Source organism: Emydura macquarii, unplaced genomic scaffold (genome assembly GCF_026122565.2).
Source record: "Emydura macquarii macquarii isolate MOO-44397 ecotype Brisbane River unplaced genomic scaffold, CSIRO-AGI_Emac_v2 contig_1230, whole genome shotgun sequence".
In the NCBI taxonomy this organism is placed as follows: Eukaryota; Metazoa; Chordata; order Testudines; family Chelidae; genus Emydura; species Emydura macquarii.
In genome coordinates this window covers 17,135,074-17,158,243 of record NW_027131367.1, presented here as the reverse complement: position 1 = coordinate 17,158,243, position 23,170 = coordinate 17,135,074, and the positions used below count along the sequence as shown (strand labels likewise).

At 39.7% G+C, this 23,170-nt stretch overlaps 1 protein-coding gene across 4 annotated transcripts in view; it reads right to left on the bottom strand.

Annotated features, from left to right (window-relative positions):
- The window catches only part of TBCD (tubulin folding cofactor D), a 228,356-nt gene that overhangs the window by 177,194 nt on the left and 27,992 nt on the right, over window positions 1-23,170 (bottom strand). For all 4 annotated transcript variants that reach the window (XM_067547679.1, XM_067547678.1, XM_067547681.1 and 1 more), the window contains 5 exons: window positions 19,238-19,283; window positions 17,049-17,181; window positions 14,068-14,213; window positions 6,257-6,317; window positions 5,691-5,765 (listed from right to left, as the gene is read on the bottom strand). In XM_067547679.1, coding sequence (XP_067403780.1) covers window positions 5,691-5,765; window positions 6,257-6,317; window positions 14,068-14,213; window positions 17,049-17,181; window positions 19,238-19,283 — 461 coding nt within the window. The remainder of the gene's footprint in view (window positions 1-5,690; window positions 5,766-6,256; window positions 6,318-14,067; window positions 14,214-17,048; window positions 17,182-19,237; window positions 19,284-23,170) is intronic.

The window sequence follows — 23,170 nt, the reverse complement described above, 5'->3', positions numbered from 1 at the left end:
ATCCAAATCACTATTTGTCTACTGCAGTTTGTGTTCACAGTATTAGAACAGACTTTTATTTTTAAATCCAGGAACCAATGCATAAGTATTTTTAAAAATGTTTGTTCTTTCCTACTATAACTACCATGTTAATGGAGCAACTGTTAGACTAAAATAACATTGCGCTTAAACCATTTATTGATATAAACATGTTCACCCTCAAATACAAATAAAAAGTCCAACTTTAAATACTCATGTGCCAATTATTATCAAATCTCAACATCAAAAAGAGTTATTTTTGGTAACTTGGTGCATGACAAAAACCATAAGCATAAAATGGCCAGGTGATACAGTGTGTTGATAATGCAATGGCATTCTATCTTTGGAACAAGCAAGTGCTTGTCTACATCACAAGTAAAATGTGAGAGTGAGGACTTCACACTAATCCACAGTGAATATTTTTCCACAATACAAAAACCTCTGAACCAATTGGTGTGACCTGCAGTGGCTGATAAAAAAGATCTAGAGCAGTGGTCCTCAACCTTTTTTTCCCCTGAGTACCACTCGGGTCAGGTACAGTCAGGTCAAGTAACACTTGACCTGACTGTACCTGACCCAAGTACCACTCGGGAAAAAAAAGGGGGGAGGGACGACTTTCAGCGGCGGATTCGGCAGTGCGGTACGGCTCGCGTACCACCCAGCCTTCTTCGAAGTACCACCGGTGGTACCACCGATTGAGAACCGCTGATCTAGAGTAATAATAGCAAAAGTGGTTCAAGATTTAGGCACATCTGCAGAGATGGCACAAACAAATGGGGGTAGGGGGAAGCTCGTACAATGCAACAACATATTCACATGAAAAGTTTATTTTGTATTAAGTTAGCAATAGGAAGAAAAACCTAAAAACAATATGGTAACAGTGAAGAGTCTAAAATTTTCACTGCAAATCCTACAAAATTTAAAATCCTCTAGTATCTTCAATACATTCACTTTTAATGTTTCATAATAGCACAATATTTACAAAGTGTAGTTTCTTTGAATGATACAAATCAGAGCATAAGTCTAATTTTTTTTAAACAAAGAAATGCATAGTTACAGCCATAATTAGAATATGCATTCTGGCTGGGATTGCCAAAGGCGCCTCCGAGAATTGGGCACCTTGGTCTCCTTTGCAAATCTCAACACCTCAGTACAGGCAAATCTAGTTCATGCTAAAAAGAATGCAACACAACACATTAGATTTTTACCTTTCAACAGCAAAACCCACACCAAAAGAAAAAAAAATCAAACAAAAACAAAATAAAACTACTATAAACTAGTCAAGTTTTTTCTCTAACAGTCTAGGCAAGAAGAGGAGAAACGGCTATTTTAATTTGTAAATACTTGGGAGGAACCCATACAGTGTGATGATAGGGTTGATATAAGCACATATAGACACAGAAAATCCTGTATATTAAAACCAAAGTAGACAAATTAGCAATTGAAAAAAGTAATAGAATATTTTCTTATCTTGATCATCAACCAACATATGCAAAAAAGTTTACAAACTTAAATGGTGAAAAATAAATACCGAGGTGAATTGAGTTTTCTCAGCTGCAAGGACAAGAGATATCTAAGTGCAAAGAAAATTCACTAACATAGGTTCATTCTATCAGGCTCTGCTGGACTTCAGATCTCATATTAAAGAGAGAGAGAGATTTCTTTCCCTTATCATTGTGAAGGCATTCTTCATACTAAAACTTTATTTTTGCTCTGCAATCACACAGACAGAAAAAATAGCCCTAAAGAAGAAATCCTCCCCCTCTTATAATGGGTTATTAGATTCCACACTTGTGCTGACCAAAGCCAAAACATTCAACTTATTATTCAAAATCAATACAAAAGTTGGCATTTAATTTTAGTATAACAATCTAAACAAGTTAAATGTTAGTTCATATTCAACAATATCAATTAACAATAATCCACATTAGTCAGTGCTTTCAAATAAACACAGAAGTAAGTATTCATTAAAAATATCTTTAATCAGTAACAACTTAAATATTTAAATTAGGCATAGATAACATGGATTACCGAACCTTATAAAAAATCCTCTTCCCCCAACCCTCCCCAGCCATTCATCACAAACACGTCTGCAAAACAAATTATGAAGTGGGCACCTTTTAAAAGTCAATGCTTAAATATGTTTTATCACATATCTATGCAGTTTCAGGAAATCTCTACAAATTATCTGACCATTCATTTTGATATACTTTTATTTAGTTTTTTCTTATTCACATTATTAAATTAACATATATTAAAAAGTGACCCTTCCTATATCCCACAATAACTGGCATTACATTTTACAAGTAGGGCCAACCAAAATACAAAATTAAAATTAAAATCCCCAGTGGTATTTAAATTTTTAGGAGAGATTTTGTGCAGAATTCACAGCAGATTTCTATTTTCCTTGCCTACAAATATATCTTAGAAGTTTCTGGAAAAAGGAAGTAACCTATTTACTAATCAGATTACTCATCACTCAGATTTAAAAAACAGATCTTTAACAAGAATAAAAACACTGCAAATAACTACAGACTTTTGAAGCACCAAGTATAATTTATCTATAGTGCCTCTTTAAAGTAATCATAGTAGCACAGCAGCAATGCTATTGTTATGTTGAGGAAGTACTTTCATTGTAAATCTTTGTTTTCAGGTCCTTATATCTTTTTAATTTCCTCCAAATAATCCTTTGGGCTCATATATCTCATTTCTATTCTCAATCCAAAAGTGAGTATTTTTTGAAAGTTTGAAGTGCATTTCTTCAGCACAACGAGTATCAAAAAGGTTTTGCTGTGATTTAAAAAAATCACAAACTCTTTTTGGCACCTGATTACCCATTAAAAAAACCAAAAACACTTTTTTATAACTTCAAGCTCATGATACACAAAGCCCTGAATGAGGAGCGAGTGACTGGCCTTATTGGAAAACAGTTGAGAAATAAGTTATGTTTTATAAAAATATTGGTATTATAACATACTGTACATGCTCAGTATTTTATTATTCCTACCAGCCCCATGTGGATATGAAACAGGGCTTTCACAGTCCCTTCAATATCCGTCCTCACCTTTATTCTCCTTGACTAAATTTCACTTTTTTTGCTTTATTACAGTAGAGTTCCATAAATCTGAACTAAGGAGCAGGGTTACAATTTTGTCAGAGAAAGCGTAAATCTGAATAAAGTCAGTGAAATCTTGAAAATGGGTGTAAAAATACATTTGATTAGACCCCCATACAGAGTAGCATTGTGACCTGACCATTGAGGTGCTTCATCTCCATCTACAGAGGGATGGACAGGTCAAACCTGAGAGGTGCAGTGACCACATGTGCCAGTTCACAACACCTGGACAGGAGCAGGTCCAGCCCCACGGCACAGGAACCGCTGCTGCAGGATAGGCTTGCTCTCCAGCCCCCCCCCTCCAGGCCCCTTTCAGCACCCCCACTATACTCTTGTGTATTTTTATGTAGCAAAAGCTACATTACTAGTAATATTTAGTTATATACTCCAGCACAAAATGGATATGTACCTATTCCGTATTTCCCCATTACATAGGAAGTGTTTGCCATGTATTTGTTCTACACTGATCTCTAATGAGATTAGCCAAGAATGCTATATTACTGCCATTGCTGACTGACGTGGATACTCCAGCATTCTGTCAGCCATCCTAAATAAGGCATTTTTATTCTAGTATTTTGGGAAAAGCCATAGAACAATAATTATGAAAAAAAATCCATGTAAACTGCAGATCAGTAACTAAAAAAAATCAAGTGTTGAGAACACTTAAGTGCGTTTAAGAACAATAAACTAAGCATACTTGTATAGTGTTAATAGTGAGCAGCTACACAACTGCACTACCCAAGCCCATCTCTCTCTGAATTAGATTTCTGAAATGTTTTGGAGTTAGGTTTTGCATCTAACCTTGAGGAAAGCTGAAGCTTCTTAACTCTAGATCAATGAAACATCTCACTGGTCTGGTTCTGTGTGTTGACACAATGTGGTTGCTTAGACATTCAAGCTGGAGAGTTTTTTAATTGGGCAGCTCAAGATTCTAAGTGAAATCGGTTCACATGAATCCACAGGCCAAAAAATAAATAAATAACTACAGAATATCAACAGTCATGGCGGTTTTAAAAAGGAGTTAAAGGAAAAAGGGGGAGAAGAATCACAGAACTTGTGATTCCCATAGCAAAAAGCAGCATCAATCTTGTATATTAATTAGTTCCTCCTGGTTTTTTTTACTATTCTTCTTACTCACTTTCTCTCAGGCCTAAAATGTAATACACTATGTGGTTTCTACCCCCCTTCTCAAACCAGACAAAAATACACTCTAGATATTTTGAGTGACAGTCTATGAGATAGTTATTGCTAACAGTTTTTGAGCATCCTTAGAGATTTTTTAAAAGTACATCTGGTACTTTATCCGCAGAGTGGATAATCTGATTATAAAATATCTCCAAATCTACTCCAATATTCAAAAGAAAAGCAGATAAGACTCCGTTTCCTGCTACACAAAGGGCATGTCTATTTGGTGAGTTAGTGCGCAGCAAGCTGGGGTGCAAATCTACAATGCTGTAGCCTGCTACACACTAACTGGCTGTTTCATTCTTAGACATTTCTTTATTTGAATACTCCCATTATTGGAAATTATTATCATATGTTTTACTTAGTTTGCAAATGGTAATCTGCAAGCCAACATCTGATATACTGTTACTACACTCCTTAAATTGTTCCTGGGCATGCCGGAGGCCGCATACAAGAAAAAACACATTTAAGGAAGAACATTTAATACCAGCTAGATGCTTGCAAAGTTGCCTAAGTTGAGTAACAAAAAGTATGTAAGGATCATGTATGCAATATGCTGATGATGAAGTTTTTAAGCAAGACAGCCATGACCATACAATTCCAGGTGTAGAAGCCAAGCATTGCTACTGAATCTTTAACTCTAGGACAAGTAACTTGTAAACCAAATATGCAGTACTCCTCAGCTTTTCTGACACGACAGGCAACTTTGGATGGGAAGAAAAGGGTGTCATAGCAATTTAATTTTCACATATGCGACAATTCTGCTCTTACATGTACAAGAAAACATTCCCTCTTTCTTTTCATACTTTTGAATCAATGCTGTGGTGTTCATGAACGTGACAGAATATCAGTACTAGCCAGAGCCACAAACAGTGTAGGAGGACACTGTTCAAATTTTCCCACACTGCAATGCACCTCTGCCAATGCACCTCAACCCTGACCTGAAATATGCCACATTGCAAATCATAGCAGATTATGCATACATAATTTGGGACTACAATGGGACGGATCACCAACTTCAATTTCACACATAGAATATCACAACTTGAACACAGGTCTGCCATGAAAAAGTTACTACACTAATCCAAACCATCTCCTAGCACCACAAGACCCTAAAATTTAGGTCCAAACTTGCTTATAAGTTAAAGTTCCAATAATACTTTTCATACATGTGGGTGTTTGCCCCCAGTGCCCTTGGCCAAAATTCCACTTCTCCTTACTATTTTACATGTGCTTTGGGCCAGTTGCCTGCCTGAATATTGCCCTCCCACTCCAGAAGTGGCCACATGGCAGCTGTGCAATTATGTACAAGCATTGGGAGCATTTTGAGATCCAAGGATGCAAGCACTGCATAAATACAATATAGCATTACCTAAAGCAGTACAACAGAGACCCAACCACATCATCTGCTAACTCTTTTGGAAGCCTTCCAGTTATTCTACCAATCCTGCAAAAAGAAAAAAGTGATTTGTTATATAATTACAGTAATTTAAGCTAAAAGTTTACACTAAAATAATTATTGAAACTATAGATGATACAATGCATTATTTCCGTGGCGTTGCACTGTGACACAAGTTTCAGGCTAGAAGTTAAAAGCTACAAAAATAATATGCCTAACAAAGAAATAAGATTTTCAAATGGAAAAAAAGAAAATGTGGGCCAGTCAACTGGGAAAAAAAACACTATTGCACAAGAGCTCCAAGCTAAATCCTTTCCCATCATTACAATCCCAGCCCTGGTTAAAATTTCCTAATTGGCTGTCCCACTTCCATCTCCATCCAAGAACACTAGCAGACATGGGCTCCATGTCTTCAATTGTGCTGCAACCATCGTAAGTAACTGAGAGCACTGAGAAAACAACATGCAATTATTTAACCCTGGGAAACATTCAGCTATTACGCTAATCTATTAGTTTTAAATTAAACAGAAGAAACCTACCCTTTTGCAGCAGACCACCTGACAATGGTGTCTTTGTCCTTCAATCCAACCAGCAATTGTTCTGTGGAGAATATTATTTTAAACAAAGCAGATTACACCAAATTCTTTAGAGCAATTTTTCTACAACATCCAAAACTCATTTCCCTCTTATCACAAACAGCTCTTAATTTAAAACAAAACATTTGTATCTATGCCTCTTGTGTTTGTGACAAGAATGAAAATTGAAGCCACAAAAGGAAACAAGGGGTATAAACCTCTTGAGTATATACCCAGGGTCCCAGGCAGGCTGGTATAGCCCAAGTGGCTAGCCCATGCTGCCACAGGTTCATTGGTATTGTTATCCAAGCTAGACAGATCAATGCTAGCTTAGGAAATGTCTACAGGTGCTTCAGTCATACCTCTGAGTGCAGTGCAGACATAACCCTATGACCCTGTCTGCTTTTGCAGATCTTGGCTGAGGCCCTGAGGCAAAGGTGAAGTGGGGGTGGAGGAACACTGGGCAGGCTACACAGTCCTGCCAGAGAGCTTACAAACCAGCCAGCACAGGACAGTCACCAGCACTAGCCAAAGAAGGATGTGACCAAATGATTCAGGGAATACAACGAATCCTCACATCTCTCTAGCCCAGTAGCACCCAAACTTTTCCTGTCGTACTCCCCTTACCAGTAATGGAATCTGTCCGCACCTCCCCTCCATCACTGCACAGCCAAGGCTTCCTCAGCAGAGGACCTTGTGCTGAAGGTAGTGGTAGGGGCAGAACTGGGGATGAGAAGGAGGAGCTGGGGCTAAAGGCAGAGCTGGCCTGGGGCTGGAGAAAAATGAGGATAGACCTTGGCTGAGGGCAGAGCAGGGGGCAGGGCTGAGGGCTGGGTGGTGCTCCCTCCCCACCGCCTTTGGGGCTGGTCCAGGTGCTGCTGTGCACCATCTCCTGAACATGCAGGCCCCACAGTTTGGGGACCATTGCTCTAGCCTATACTGCCTGGGCTCTTACAGAGTTAGACTATAATTTAAAGCAGCTCCCTCTGTGCAATATCCCAGACTAGTGAAGCAGTTGCACTACTGCCTGTCTTCTTATGCAATTAACTGTCCTTGGTATGCAGGAGATTAGGCTGGGGCAACGTTTACAGAATAGTTACTTATGCTACAGTAACTGTGGTTCTTTGAGATGTTGTTAGTCAATGTGGATCCCACTAGAGGCATACATGCACTTCAAGCATGTGAGTTCAGAAACATTTTAATAGCTGGGATCTCTGAACTACACATGCAATAACCCTGTGCTCCCACTGAGGGTATAAAGGGTGATGTGGCTGCAACCCTCCCTCAGCTGCCTTGCAATTCAAAGACCATAGATGCTGAGAACTCCTAAAACCTTCAATTGCAGCAAGCAGTCAATGATTTTCGGTATCCAGGCCTTTGCTGGGTCTAGATCATGTTGGACAGCTCATATAGAGAACTTTTCCATTTTTGATTAATAGATCTCTCTCATGGGTTGCTTTCTGCTCTGTATGAAAATTTCCTGAACCTGTCAGGAGCAGTTTCTGTCAGTCGTGCTCAACCAGCCAACATCCAAGCCCTCAGATTTAATGACTATAGGTTTGGGCGCAGTATCTGACAATGATTCTGGGATATTATGTTCAGACAGGCTGGAAGATTGAAAAGGGAAAAAGGGGGCGGGATTGATATCTACAATAAGTCTGACAGCCAAAACTGTCTTGGCCAATAAAATGCCTTTTGGATCAGCGTGGCCTTGTTCCATCTGTCCTTTGGATATCACCTTCAGATCCAGGGGTTCTGCGGAAAGGGATATAGGACCTCTTGAATCCATTGTAGCAGGAAGAAATATGGCAGAAAGTCCAGGCTTATGCCTCCTCTGGAGCAAAAGTTCAGGCATTTGGTATTGTCTTTCATAGTGAAAAGGTCTATTCTGAGAGTCCTCCACTGAGCGAACATCAGCTCTATGATGGACTCCCACAGTAATCATTCACGGTTGGTTGCTGCATGTCTGCTCAAGAAGTCTGCCAGGTTGTTGCTGACTCATGGAAGGTGCAGAGCCAATGGTGATGACACCACATCCATAGTGCATGGTAGGCTTTGCCAACTGAGAGTCTCTCACAGTCCCTATTAACTCTTTTGACAATGATGAGGTGAGAGATGATTTCTTGTAGTTCATAACAACCCAGCCAATCATCTAGGTACAGGTAGACCTACATGCCCTGTTTCCTTAAGCGAACAGCTACCACCTCTAAATATTGCATGAAGAATCTCAATGCCGTTGAGAATCCAAATGGCAGGACCTTGTACTAGTAATAGTTGGGCCTCACTCTGAATCCCCCCAGCCCAGCTCTGCCCTCATTCCCTCTCCACTCCTCCCCCCCACCTCCTGTGGTTGGATGTGATGGCTATGGGGAAGTATACGCCTCACACATCAAGATCCACAAACCAGTCCTGAACTTGAAGAAATGGAGGCAAGTGTTACCATCCTGAACCTGAGATGGCTTATGTATTTGTTGAGTTTCCCCTGGTCTAGGATAGGGCAAAGATACCCTTTCTTCTTCAGAATAAGGAAATAGCAGAAGCCTCTTCTCCATATTCAAGTGACAGGTCTTCTATGGCTCCTAGCCAAAGCAAGAAGACCACTTCTAATTATGATAGGCTCTCATGAGAAGAGCCCCTGAAAAGAAAGGGGAAGAGAGGTGAGTAGTAAGGAATTAAACTGGATAGAGTAGCTATGGACAATGATCTCTATCTGAAGACCATACCCAGTGGAATAGGATGAGGGTGCTTCTGAAAGTTAGATGCTTGGAACTGGTTCTGATGCAGCTCCTGACAGTCCCATCAAATTTGCTGATGTGATGCTAGCACCTCATGCCAGAGGAGGAAGGCTGGCATTGCCTTCTATTTCTGGGCTTTTTCCTGGAAAGATAATCAAACGGTCTGGCATGATATACTTGGTTCCTCTGTATCATTCACAGTTATCAGTGACACAGTTTTCAGTCAGAGGGCTCAGTATAGCTTCCCAAGGAGCACAATGCAGCTTTTGAGTTCTTCCAGTAACGCTGAGCTTTGTGTGTGTTTGCTGAACAACTCCTTTCCTTCAAAGGGTAGATCTATCATGGCTTGCACCTCCTTGGGAATGCCTGAAATATGAAGCCACAAGGCCCTTCACATCATCACAACGCTAGTCATGGATGTCATCAGTATAATTGAACAACCTGAGATTCTTCTTAGATAACTGACATTGCTATTTTTAGATTGTCTGTTATTCTCATAAGCAGACCTTAGAATGTCTTAAAATAGTCCAGCACCAGAATCAGTGCCTCAACTGGTGACAAGGACAAAAAAAAATCTTTGGAAGGTGAAGTGTTGCTCCTCTGGTCCCGTATCTGGTTCTTCCTCGTATTTTTCCTGACCCAGTGACAGTGGTCTGGCCAGGGATGCAACTTATAACTGGAGGTTCTTCAAGAAGGTGGTACCTATTTGTATTCCAAATGCGGATGTGCATGCATACCATGCGCTGAAGCTGGAAAGTTTTCATAGCAGTATCCATTGACCAGCACATGCATCGTGCATCCCCTTGTGCTATCAGTCAAGGGTATAATAAGCCATGTATGCTGAAGTCTCTCCAGTTCCCTCTTGCCATGAGTAGTCAAGTCCATAGCAGAGGGGATGGAGGGTGGGTATTGGAATCCAAATAGAGACCACACATCTCGAAGAAGTTCCAGTTACAGGAAAGTAACTTCCTCTTCTTCGAGTCATGGTCCCTATATGGATTCCAACAGTGGGTAAGCGGTGTGGAGGTGGGTGCGAGGATGTACTAGGGAGTGTGGTCTGTAGTACAGTGCAGCTCACAGTTACGGTTGCAGCCACCACATGGGTGAGGGCATAATGAAACGTGAAAATGTGTATGGAGCGCCACGTCACTACACACTAAATTTCCTGCCATGAGATGTCAGTGAGGCAGGCCAATGTGTCCACTTGCATCAGGTAGAGTGTGCTGTGATGACATCAGGAGGCATTATGTTGCTGAGTTTGTAGCATTCACGAATGAACACAGAGACCCATTTGGAAATGCACTGTGAGAAAAGGGCTAGGCCCTTAAAATGGTCGGCAATCGCTACAAAGAGTCTTGATGATGCACAGAAGGCACTGGTTCGGTGGAGGTAGAACACAAATGCATCTCAGACACTGAGGGAATGGAGGGCCCTGTCCTCAGGAGAGCTATGGGACTTGGGGTAGACGACCAGGAGGTGGATACACTGATTTGTGGAGTCAGAGTTCCACTTTTTAAAAAGGAATTTAGGGTACAGAAGTAAGGAAACTATCTTTCTGAAAAACAGTGCAAGGGGGTCAGCCATCATAGTTGCCAGTTCACTGACCCACCTCGCCAAGGTAATGGTTACTAAGACGATTACTTTCATGTAGAGATGGGAAAGGGAGGATGTTGCCAAGAGCTCAAAGAGTGGTTTCGTGAGAATGGAGAGAACAAGATTAAGGTCCCATGAGGATGTGGGTTTGAGTACAGGCAGGAAGGTACTGAGCAGACCTTTTAGGAAGCAAACGGTGGTAAAGGTATGTGAACACAGAAGTGCCATCCACAGGGGAGAGAAAGGCACTGATGGCTGCTAGATGGACCCATATGGAGCTGATGGCAAGGCCCAACATCTTGAGTTCAAAAATCTAGTCAAGAACAAGAGGTATGGATATCTTAGAGAGTTTTGGGGATGGTGAGCCCAGGAGGTGAAGCACTTCCATTTTGCTCTGGTAGCAGGCCCTGGTGGATGCTCTCCTGCTTTGGGTAAGGATACATCACACTTGGGAGGAGTATGCTCTGTCTATTCCTAAGCTCCATCCAAAAACCAAGCTCTGAGGTGAAGAGGGCTGGCACTGGGATGCCAGAATTGGCCCCCGTCTTGTGTGAGGAGATCCGGTAGTGTGTGGTGGCGGAGTGGTTCAGGAGGTCCATGAACCAAAACTGATGGGGCCAAAAGGGAGCTATGGAGGATTACTGTTACTTGATCCCAGCCGACTTTGCACAGGACTAGTAGGAGGAAGGGAAAGGAGGAAAAAAGTGTAGTGTAAAGCATCTGTCCACAGGAGGAGAAGGGTGTTGTCCTGCGAATCCTACCCCAGAGTTCCTCTAGAGCAGTGTTTCTCAACCTTTTTGATACCAGGAACCAACTTCCTATACTGTTAGGGAGATCTCAGGGACCAGTGCCGGTCCCTGGACCGGTCATTGAGAAACACTACCCTAGAGCATTAAAGTGGAAGTTTGCAGTTCTCTTGGGTGGTGAAGAAGTCCCAGCATGGGGTGCCCCATCAGCGGGATAGGCACTGGAGTATGGCGTCATGCAGCTCCCACTCATGGTTCAGGTAGAGTGTCCGGCTAAGTGCATCTGCCAGAGCATTTTGGGTGCCTGGGAAGTACGTGGCGTGGAGCGTGACTTTATGTTTGATTCACCAGTTGCAAAGGCATATATACTGTGAACAGAGGTAGGGAGACTTGGCACTGCCCTGTTTGTTGATGTAAATCAGTGGTTCTCAACCAGGGGTACGCGTACCCTACTGGTATGCAGAGGTCTTCCAGTGGGTACATTAACTCATCTCCCCAAATGAGCTCCCAAACTGCAAAGGAGGCATCCGTTGTGTGAGTGTGGCTTGTGGCGTGGGAGGTTTGAAGGGAGTACCAACAAGGAACTTGGAAAGATCAGACTGCCACGTGAAGGACATCAGCACCTCTCAGGAAATCAGGACTTTGCTGTCCAGGCAGTTGCTGTGTAGTCTGTAGCTGGAGAGAAGCCATAGCTGCACACAACATATGTGAAGATGAGCGTGCAGTGTCACCAAGGTACATGCCATCATATGTCCAAGAAGCGAAATATAGAGGCGGATGGTGGTATGGGGGTTACGGCGCAGGTCTGCAATTCAATTCATGATAGTGATGAAGTGCTCCACCGGAAGGAAGCCCCATGCCACGATGGAATCAAGCCAAGCCCTAATAAAGTCCCTCGTTTGGACTCCATGTAGGGACCATCACTCAATGAAGAACCTCCTCTTCTAGGAATAGAATGGGGATCCACTCCTGGAAATATGTGAAGGAGGACCCCAATGAGTTCAATAGAGCTATACTGGCATTCCAGAATGATACAGTTGGCTTATGTGAACTTGTCTGTCCATGCTCTCACCTGTTCATCTCAGGGGAGAGGGTTCCCTGCTCAAGGAAGGCAGGAAAGTATGTCCCCAGTGACAAGGAGGAAGAATAGATTTCTTCTAAGGGCACCACTGATACATATGGCATTGTTGGTATCAGGGTCCACAGTGGTACCAGTAATTGTCTCGATACCACGGTAATTGCCGACAGTCTCAGAACAACATGTGACAGTCTCCAAAGACATGTGCAATGATACCATTAGCAACTCTGTCAATGAAGCTGATGCAGATGGTTGCACGGTCACCTGGGCCAGTGGAGATGGAACCAGGGTGAACTTCAAGGATGCAAAGGATAGTAAATGGCTCCTTCTCAATAACCCTGAATTTACTGTGGGGATTAGAGAGTTACTCCCCAGAGGCTTTATGTGATCTTTCCCTATTGGAAGGCACTGAGCTCCATCTACAGCTTCTGTCCTTATGCTCAGAGAAACTTCTCTCTCTGTTGGACTTCAGCAGCACTGTCACCAGGCCTTTTTTCATTTTCAGGATTTTCTCTGTGCTGGCCTTGGATGTCACACATCTGCTGAAGGAGGCGTTTGCAGACATTGTTTTCTCCAGTAACTGCTCCTGAAGCCCGAAGAAACCTTCACTGACTGCTCCAGTAAGTGGAGCTTCAGTTGAACATTCTGTGATTTGTGAGTCCTAAAAGAAAATTATCAGCATCCTAGGCATCTGTCTGCCATACGAGTCTCACCCAAGCAGAAGAGGCATGTGCTATGCCCATCAGTTCACAGGATTAGTCCATCACAGGAAGTGCAAGGTTTGAAGCCTGAAGACTTTGCATGTGCCAGGAATGGTTAAGCTGCCCTGTACAGGGGGTCATAATTTTCCAACCTTTTATGCCTGGTACAGGAGTACAAGGTGATACAGGACCTGTGCACAGGTTGACATGGCTATTCGAAAGATTCCGATTTCATGTGTGTGAGGCTTCTGAGACCTACAATGAGATCTATGCTGACACATACTCAAAATAGCACGACTGGTGTTTTTTTAAATAAAATAAAATTTTAAACAAAATTTGGTATTTTGAGTAGCTTATTATATTGCCCGGTGCTATGAGCCCTTAATTGCTGTTAATGTTTACATATTTATAAACATACCAATCAATGAAATAACTGAGCGTTAAGTTTACAACTATATATGCTGTGATTCCTAGGTACAAAAACTTTTCCAGTGGTGCTACCACAACTTTAAATTTCAATTATCAGACCTACCGCAGGCCTTTAACTTTTTTTTATTATTAATAATAATAATAAAAAAAATTAAAAAAATTCATTCCGGCCACCTCCAAAAGTGGAAAGATCAGAGTCATGTAACCGGATAAGATTGCACAAATGTTTTTCAAAGTAAAATAGGTTTTTTTTCACCTTAGAGTTTTTCGTTCTTATTTGTGGGAAAAGGGACTTGCTGAAAAGCATGGAATAGTTTTACAAAATATGGTGAACCTTGTTCAATTATATAAATTGACATGCCCATGTTATAATTTTCTCCATTACTTTACAGCAGTTTGTGTAACCGTAATTCTTTCTTAAGCCTATAACAGGTTGTTGCCAGTTGTAACGCCTCCTAGCTAAACAAACAATATCCATTTGGATCCAACACACCTATAATGTTCTCAACCTCTCCTGGAATGTCATATTCCTCTTCATCATCAGCAGCAGCAACAGCAGCAATTACTAGGTTCTGCACAACTGGAACCTGGGCAGAAAACTGCAGATTAGCAGCCAAAGATCTGCAGCCACGTTGATACCTGTACAGGAAGTAAAGTTTAATTGCATTTTTCTTGTTTAAGTTTGTGCCTACCAAGTTGATCCTGGAACACAGCATACGCAATCATCAAAACCTTCACTCAGTATGGTACATTTTCACAGTAGTATTTTTTTTATCACTTGTGGAAAAACACCGTTCTAGTATGCAAAAAACACCATATGTATGTTGATATAATAGCAATTGTGTTTTCACAGAACCATATGCTGTGAGCTATCAGATTTAATGAGCAAAGAAGATTCACTTTGGGTTAGTACCTGGATGCAAGACCTCCATTCAACACCTAACTGCCTCAGAAATTATGCTGGAGATCAGGAGGTAGCATCCTTCCTTCTATGACTATGTATACACTATGAGCTTGGAGCATGATTCCCAACTTGCATATATGTACTCATGGTAGCTCAGTGAGAGCTAGCACAAGCATAAATAGTAGCACAGCCACAGTAACATAGGCAGCGGCAGAACAGCATGGCTAAACTTAGTACATACCCAGAGGTTGGGGAGGGTTTGTATTCTGCACAGCTAAGCCACGTCCCTGCTGTCCATGCTACCATAGCAACTCTACTGTTTACACCTACACTGGCTCAAGTACGTGCATGCTAGCTGGAAATCACACCCTACTTCAGAGTCTAGACAAAGCCTAAGACAACAGTCAATGTCCCACACAGTACCAGGAAGCACTATGCTACTGGAGGTATCATCTTTTGGACAAGATCTAAATTTGAGGTTAAATGTGGTAATTATTTTCCATCTTCAAATTCTAAGTACTCCTCAAGTCCACGCTTCTCTCTCAGCATATACTACTCTTCATTTGGATCTTCTATTCCTTCATTCCCACTTTTCTTCCCAACTGTCACCAGCCAAGCTCTCTATACTTCCTCTCCAAATCCCTGAAATGAAACTATATGTCACACAACCTCATTCACCTCTGCCCACTTCCATACCAACTTAAGTACATTTGTTGGGGTTTTTTTTAAATGCAACTAACATGACGTATATAGTACAAAGACAAGAGAATTTGAGAGCTTGTGATTTCTCTCCTTTTTCCCTTCCATTTACCTTTTAACTCAGATATCTCTCTCAACTAGACTACGAGTCTCTTGGAGAAAGGGACCATATCATTTTTGCTGTCTATAAACCACCCTGTACACCAATTTTGTCAGTTGCTCACAACTTTCTGAAACAAGTTTCTTTTGGGCAGTAATTTTCCATGCTTGGTCTTAGTTCTAATGCAACTTCACTTTTTCACTGTTTTTCACTTATTCAAGCATAAACACACACTCTTCTTTTATCTTGATCAGGAATTTTATACTCCAATAACTCAAATAAATGAAACTTCAAACCTTGGCTTGTTTTGTATTTCATGGTGCTTGAAAATCATGCCAAGTTTGAGAAAAATGTAAAGAACTGTGGGCGTGTAGATTAGAACTTTTCCATTTTAGTCACTGCATTTTATTTCCATTAGAAGGTAATTAGATAGAAGTTAGCCATGGTAAGAGTTAAACTGCAATACTAAAATAATGAAATTATCAAAGGCCTATATGATTATATACACTACATAGCTAATAATTTAACTTTTTGTGCACTCAGACATACGCAACACAACAATTATAGATGTAATTATTAGTTCTCACATGAAGAATTTTTGTAATTTATGTACACAAAATGAAAAAATAATGCTACAACATGCATCATGTCCATGTTTAAAATTTTTAAAAATTAGGGATAAGTTCTGCACTTAGATTCAAATTCCCTGTTCCCATCAACTTGCAAGGGTGTTATAAGCAGGCAATTTTTGACCCATAGTACTGAAAGCAAAATCTTTGATGGTAAAAGGGAAACATATAAGAAAGGGAATTTGATAAACTGAAAGATTCAAAAATATATGGAAACTAAAATAAAGCTGAAAATATAAAGTATTCCAGAACTGCCAAGACTGAAAAGGTCCAATTCTAAAAAACCTTACTAAAAGACAATTTACTCAAATCCACTAGTTCCAACCATTTGTGCAACTTTGAGAAAATACAATAGGCAGAGAAGTGAAAGTATTCAGCTTGTTAAACAAGTAGATGCTTTTGGCAGTGAGAAGGGAACATTCTACAACTAGAAAGAATTTCCTACGCCTAGGGACTTTCTCAAAATGACAATCCAAAATGATAAAAATAGCTGATAAGGGAGCCTACAATTTTAAAATATCACTGCGAGAAATCTGGTAAAGGGTCTGCCCTGTGGCAATAAATAAAACCAGGCACCAGAGGAAAGGTGACAACAACATTTGACTAAACGGTTAAACTAAATAATGTATGTTTATGAATAGGATTTCTTTTCCAAATTGGCATTACATTTGATCAGAGAGTAAAAATTCTGTAACACTGGGCATAACTTCCATACTACACTGAACTAAAATCAACTGCGGTGATGAAGTCACCACATTTCTATCTTTGCAACATGTTAGAAAAGTTCTCCACTGTATTGAGTATGTTTATGCTTGTACTATTTGAAACAAAAAAAGGCAAGTCAAAGGGCTTTAATTTGCACTGAAATCTGCTATATAATTGCTAAGTTAAATGTGGAACACATTAACTCCAGTCAATGACAAGAAATTATTCACAGTGCCACAAAGAAGAAACCTACTATATTCAAGTAACATAGATGAAGGGTATCTGACTGAACATTTAAACTAGACAATCTTGTAATCAAATGAACATGTATAGTTTTATTATTCATTCATATATAAGTGAATCTTAATTTCAAAATCCAATATGGTTTAAAAGGAATAATGCATGTAAGTTTGTCTTTCTATTTCTTTTAAACTAACCTCCATGTTGCCACCTTTGGTTTTAGAAATGTCAATCCAAGTCGCTGAACAAGTTTCACCCCTAGTTTACGAAGGAGTGTCTGGTTACTTTCTGACAGCTTGCAATTATCAAGGCATTCAAATACACTAGAAGCTGTAAAAGGGAAAAGAAATGTGAAAAAAAATGATTTTCTGTTAATAGGGTTAATGTCTGTATCTAATCCATCTACCTTAAGGTCTTATATTGCTGCCTATATATATTAAGAAACAAGAAATGTTTAATACATCACAAGTGTAATTATAATTAAAAGAAGGTGGTATAATGGTTTGAGCAAAGGACTGTGAATCAGGAACTCCAAGTTCTAAATCCTTGCTCCATCGCTAACTCGCTCGTGGCTTTCGAGAAGGAAAAATGGTTTTGCAGTTAAGGCTCAGGATTACACTCATGAGATCTAGGTTACATGCCTGGTTGCACCACAGATTTCCTATTTGACATTGAGCAAGTCACTTAACCTCTCTATGGCTAAGGTTCCTCATTTGTAAAGGAAAAGGATAAAGCCTATCTCACAGGAGAGTTAGGTATCAAAATTCATGAATATTTGTGCTTTCAGATTAGGGTGACCAGATGGCAAGTGTGAAAATTGGAACAAGGGGTGGGAGGGTAATAGGTGCCTATATAAGACAAAGCCCAAATATCACTGTGCCTATAAAATTGGGACATCTGGTCACCCTATTTCAGATTCTCAGTTTAGAATGTTATTGAAGTGCAAATAACTTATTACTATTTAATCACTGCAACAGTTTCCTCGTTGATAAAATGGGGGGTAACATTACTTATGTACCTTACATGGATGTCATGAAGAATTAATTTTAAAACGTATGTTAAGAGCTTTGAACGTGAAAAGCACTATTAGTAATCTAAGAACAGGATAGAGTCAGGAATTCTAATCCTGGCTCCAGCATAGCCTCTATCTGTGTTCTTGAGCTAGTCATGTTTTCCCCATATATAAATTGGACATAATACCTACCTACCTCTCCTTCAGGAGAGTTTTGGGAAGATTAATGTTTGTAAAGCATGTTGAACATGAAAAGTACTCTATATGTATTACTGACCAAAAGTATTGTTACAAGGTTTATCTTTAACTATTGACATACAGTACATTTATACATCACAAGTTTCAAAATCTGGTGGAAAGTGCGGGCTGAAGAAGGCTTTTGTCATAAATGAGTAACTCAGTACTCTCTCAGTATAAAGTTGTAGAATTAAACATACTTGAAATGGAGATGCCATTTTTTATTACAAATACAAATAAAAACAAAGCCTTTTATATTTGCAACCTGAAATGATTCCTGAATGCTTTGACGAATGACCCTAAGAAGCAAATAATATGGACAAGTAACACTTTGTAGGACTGTCATGTAGTTAATATTCTTAAAGAATGTGCTACAAGTGTAAAGATTGAAACATTACACTGGCCCAAGAGTTCTGCAACTTGTTATATTAGTCCTGTATAAAAGTGATTAATTTTTTTAAAAGATATGAATCCCTTGAGTTAACAGTAAATTTTAAAATCCAATTTGCAAGCCATCTGAGCTAGATATTAATGTTCCTAACTTTCAAATGGTATAAAGTATCTATTTATAGCCCTGACAAACTTCGAGATAATGTGCCTTAAAAAAAATACATCATTCCGATCACTATCTTTAATTCTACCATGGTTTTAGCGGTTACTATTTCAAGTGATAGAAATTAATGCTTTATGCCTTCTGGAAGTCTGGGATAATTCCAGCTTTACAACTGCACTAAAAATTCATCTCTAGCAGTTCAAGAGAGAGAATGCTGAAATCAGGTCAAACCTCAAGTTAGGAAACTCGTAATGACAATTTTAAGGATGAATCTGCCAAGCCTAGAATCACTTTAGTAGCCCAACACAAATATTTTCAAGATCAGGAAAACTTTTCCCAACTACTGGTGCAGGATTAATGATCAAAAAGAAGTGTATTTAATATTGAATTAAGAGGAAAGTCTCTTAGCCAGACTGCTGTAAGCATACATAATAGAGGAGTCCAAGAGCAGATTCAAGGTCTCTCACTAAAATGCACTGAAAGTGGACTATATACATTTCTTTTTGGAAAACAATTTCTTTTAATTACTTGAACTGGCAATAGTTCCCATTAAGAATAAATATCATTGAGTAGATGAGCCTTACCATATGGTAAACAATCGTCTCTTTTGCCATGTTTAAATAACTGCGCCTAAGAAAAAAATAATGAAAAAATGTTTTTGAAACACAGAAATTATAACTTATAAAGCACAGTTTACCAAAATCCATGGATCCAAAACATTCCTCAGTGTTCTTGCGGTAATACATAGTGCTCACCATAATACAGAAACATATAACCTGAGATTCTGTGATGCACCTCAAAGAGCATGTCTATACTGCAATCGGAGGAGTGACTGGCAACACATATAGACATATGTGACCTAGCTTTAATTTAAATTATCTTGAAGACAAATAGCAGTGAAACTGCAGCAGCACGGACTTCAGTGTGGGTTAGCTTCCCATGTACATACTCAGGGTTCCAGGTAGGCTTTGTACAGCCCATGCTAAAGCCCATGCTACCATGGCTTCAGGGCTATTGCTACCCAAGGCAGCTAGACTAAAGCTAGCTCAGTGCTGCAATCACACACCCAGACTGCAGTGTAGGTATACCCTAAAAGGCACAGGACACAACATGTAGCCACAGGTGAGGGTGGGTGGTTTAATGTAACTTTTAGCTACATCTGTACCCTCCTGATGCTGGGCTGCTACAGGGGCTGGACAGGCCTGTGACCTAACTTAGCATGTGTCTACACTGCAATAAAACACCCACAGCAGGCTCATGGCAGCTGACAGACTCATGGGGCTTGGGCTGTCAGGTTATAAAACTGCAATATAGACGTTCAGGCTTGGGCTGCATCTGCACTGCAATTTCGAGCCCTGCAGCATGAGCCACACAAGCCCAACTCAGCTGACACAGGCCAGCTGCACATGTTTTATTGCAGTGCAGACAAACCCTTAGACAGCCTTTGGAGCCTGTTTAAATTACACCAGTCACCCTGGGTCACTCAATGTGCCACAATGCTGCACTGAATCTATGCAGTTGTGAACTGCAGCCCTTCCCCAAGCCTTTCCTTACCAGCCTTTATGTTAGGGCTTGAAAGCAGTTTCTCATAAGCCACCTTACAACTGGCTTCCACATTGCCTGCATTAGAGGAATCCTTCCCCAATCATAACCAAGGTTTTTAGAGCCCCTTTTACAGTGCTCTGGCCCTTTTACCCTGCATAAATGGACCAGAACCAAGGTGAGGATTTCAATTATGATCTCTTGCCCAATGTCAACAAACATAAGTCAAGACATCAGTAGTGCTGAATGCCTGGGAGATTAAAAGTTCCATGTAGACTGCCATCTAGTACTGGCAGCACATCATCTCTATATTCAATACACATGATATGTTATTGGAGTAGTTTACAAAAACACTATCTTTCTGCTTAAAAGGCAATACAGCCTGCATATTCCCACACACTCAAAATGCACTGTTTTCTAGACTTAAAATAATTTGACAATCAAAGACCATTCTCTCCCTGGACACATACTGTGAGCTGAAATTGTAAAACAGGCATGCAGTAGCATTCTGGGGGCAGGGGACAATCTATAAAAGAAAACAAAATCGCTCTATTATAAGCCAAGACACCATAAAAATATATTACAGTCCACATTATGGCCTCTGATATGCATGTGGGGCTCCCATAACTCCCCCAGAAGGCAGAATTTGGCAAAAGATGCTCACCTACGGTCAGCCAGTGGAATAAAGTCATCTCAAACTACTATCTCAAAACAAAAAGGTGCTGTACTAAATGAGGGGCAAAGTGTAGGTGTCTCACGGGCATACGGTCATTTCTTAGTTACATTTCTCAATGTTGTATATTTAATAGCTTACAAAGAGATACTGGAATATAAAATTCTACATCACTAATTCATATTTTTTAAAAACATGCTAGCTCTTCATCTTCTTTTGCTAGTCAATGTAAATTATTATGTGTTCCCTTTACACTTTCACCAGCAGCATATTAATCAGTTCTATCTGATTTCAGTGTGTCCAGCCTTAGTATCTAAACTCTATTACAAATTTATACTGAAAACCACAAGCCCCATGTTCATTCAAACTACAGTAATTTTTTTGTCAGAATACTGAACCTCTTCAACCATCTTCTAAAATCAGGAAATAGTTCTCATTTCTGAGAAAAAAATTAATACAGGAGAAAAGCGCCCCACTAGTTTCAATTAGCTATAATTTCCTTCACTTACTGTTTTAAACTGTTGCTATATTAAAGTTCAGTAATTGAAGTTCATGAGTCTCTCACACAATATATGCCACATGCTCCATGTCTCAGTTTTAATTCCTATGGGAAAGAGTATCTTATAGTGAATGGCAAGAGTTGTGGGTGGGTGGGGATGCTTGTTTAAGCCATTTATCATATGTAGCAGTCATCTATATCTAACAACCTGCCTTGTGTTACAGATCATTTTGGATGAATAGCAGGCCTGCTCAAGAAAATTACAACTGAAAAGCTGGTCAGTACGCACACAAATTTCAAATATCTGACTACACCCATGATGTTGTGCAATATACAGCTCTTCAGCTACAAGAACTGTGGCTGTGTCCTGAGGCCTTTAGGATGGTGGCACAGAAAACAAAGACAAAGAGAATATAACAACATTGTATTTATAGAGCTTCATTGCCTTATTTTAGGATCCTCTATAACATAACAAGTTGTAGGAAACATTCTCCCCACTACTGAAATGCAGCTACTGTACATCTGGGGTAATATGAGTTAGTTATTAACAGATTACAGCAACACTACACAACATTTTAGGAGAATAAGTGAAGGAAATTTTAGTTAATTGAAACTACAGGTAGGCAGAATTTATCTTGTTGACCACAAATTGTCTGGATTTAGAATTTATGACTCACTCAGCAGTGCAATAATCAAGGATACAAAATGAAGGAAAATAGCATTCCCCATAAATGAAGGATTTAGTTTAGGTTTTAATAAGCTATAACTCTTATATGGATTTCAATTCTAGAAAACAGAAAATGATAAAGTAGACAAAAATTTGTGTCACTTCACAAATATACATAATTCACTTTCCTATCTTATCCTTTTGCCCACCCAACAGTCACTAATGTAGATAGCACCTTTTGAAAATCAGAACACAATACTGAACCATATAAAAATGAAATCTATTCTAGAAACAGAATTTGCTGAGGCATATTTAGAGCTTCTGTTAAAAATCTCAAACAGGATTAGGCTTCAGTTAGCCTTATATTCAAGTGAATGAGCTACTCAAGCCAAACAAAAATTACAAAAAGGTACCCAAAAATGTCTCTGCACAATCTGTAAAAACTCCTCTAAACATGCAACAAAGCTACTGTACAGAGTACCTTATTTTGCCTTTTTGCTTTTGTCATTCACAAGGAAAAAAATCTCAGAGGTAAATATGGCCAGGAGTTAAAGTAATAGGAACACAGCCCTACCCTAGAAATATTTCCACATACACACCACTACTTACGTGCCTATGTCATTTCAAGTATAGTTTAAAAGAAACAAAAATACCCTAAGGCTATGCACCTGTTTTTAGTTTTTTATTAAATTGCATTTCATGATCCTAAATTAGTATTTCTGACCACTGTATCACAAACTACACAGAGCACTTTGAAGATTTATATCAGTTTATTTTATAACAGCTGCCATACTGGGTCAGACCTTGGTCCATCTTGCCCAATATCCTGTGGTCCATAGCTTACATTAGTACTAGGGCCAAGCACATGACTGAGCCGCAAATAACTTATGAAATGGAAACGCTACAGAGGCACCTTTGGCCTCCAAAAAGATAGTCAACAGTGATATATTTACATCATAAACAACATTTTATAAAGGTACCAAATATGTATAAAAATAACAGATTTTCAAATATACAGTCCAATTCTGCTCATTCAAATTCCTATCACGATGAACCAGTCTAGATTGTTCCTATGTTTACTAAAGAAAGGTCTTTGCAGCAAGCTACTTAGGCCCATTTCATTACCACCCTGGCTG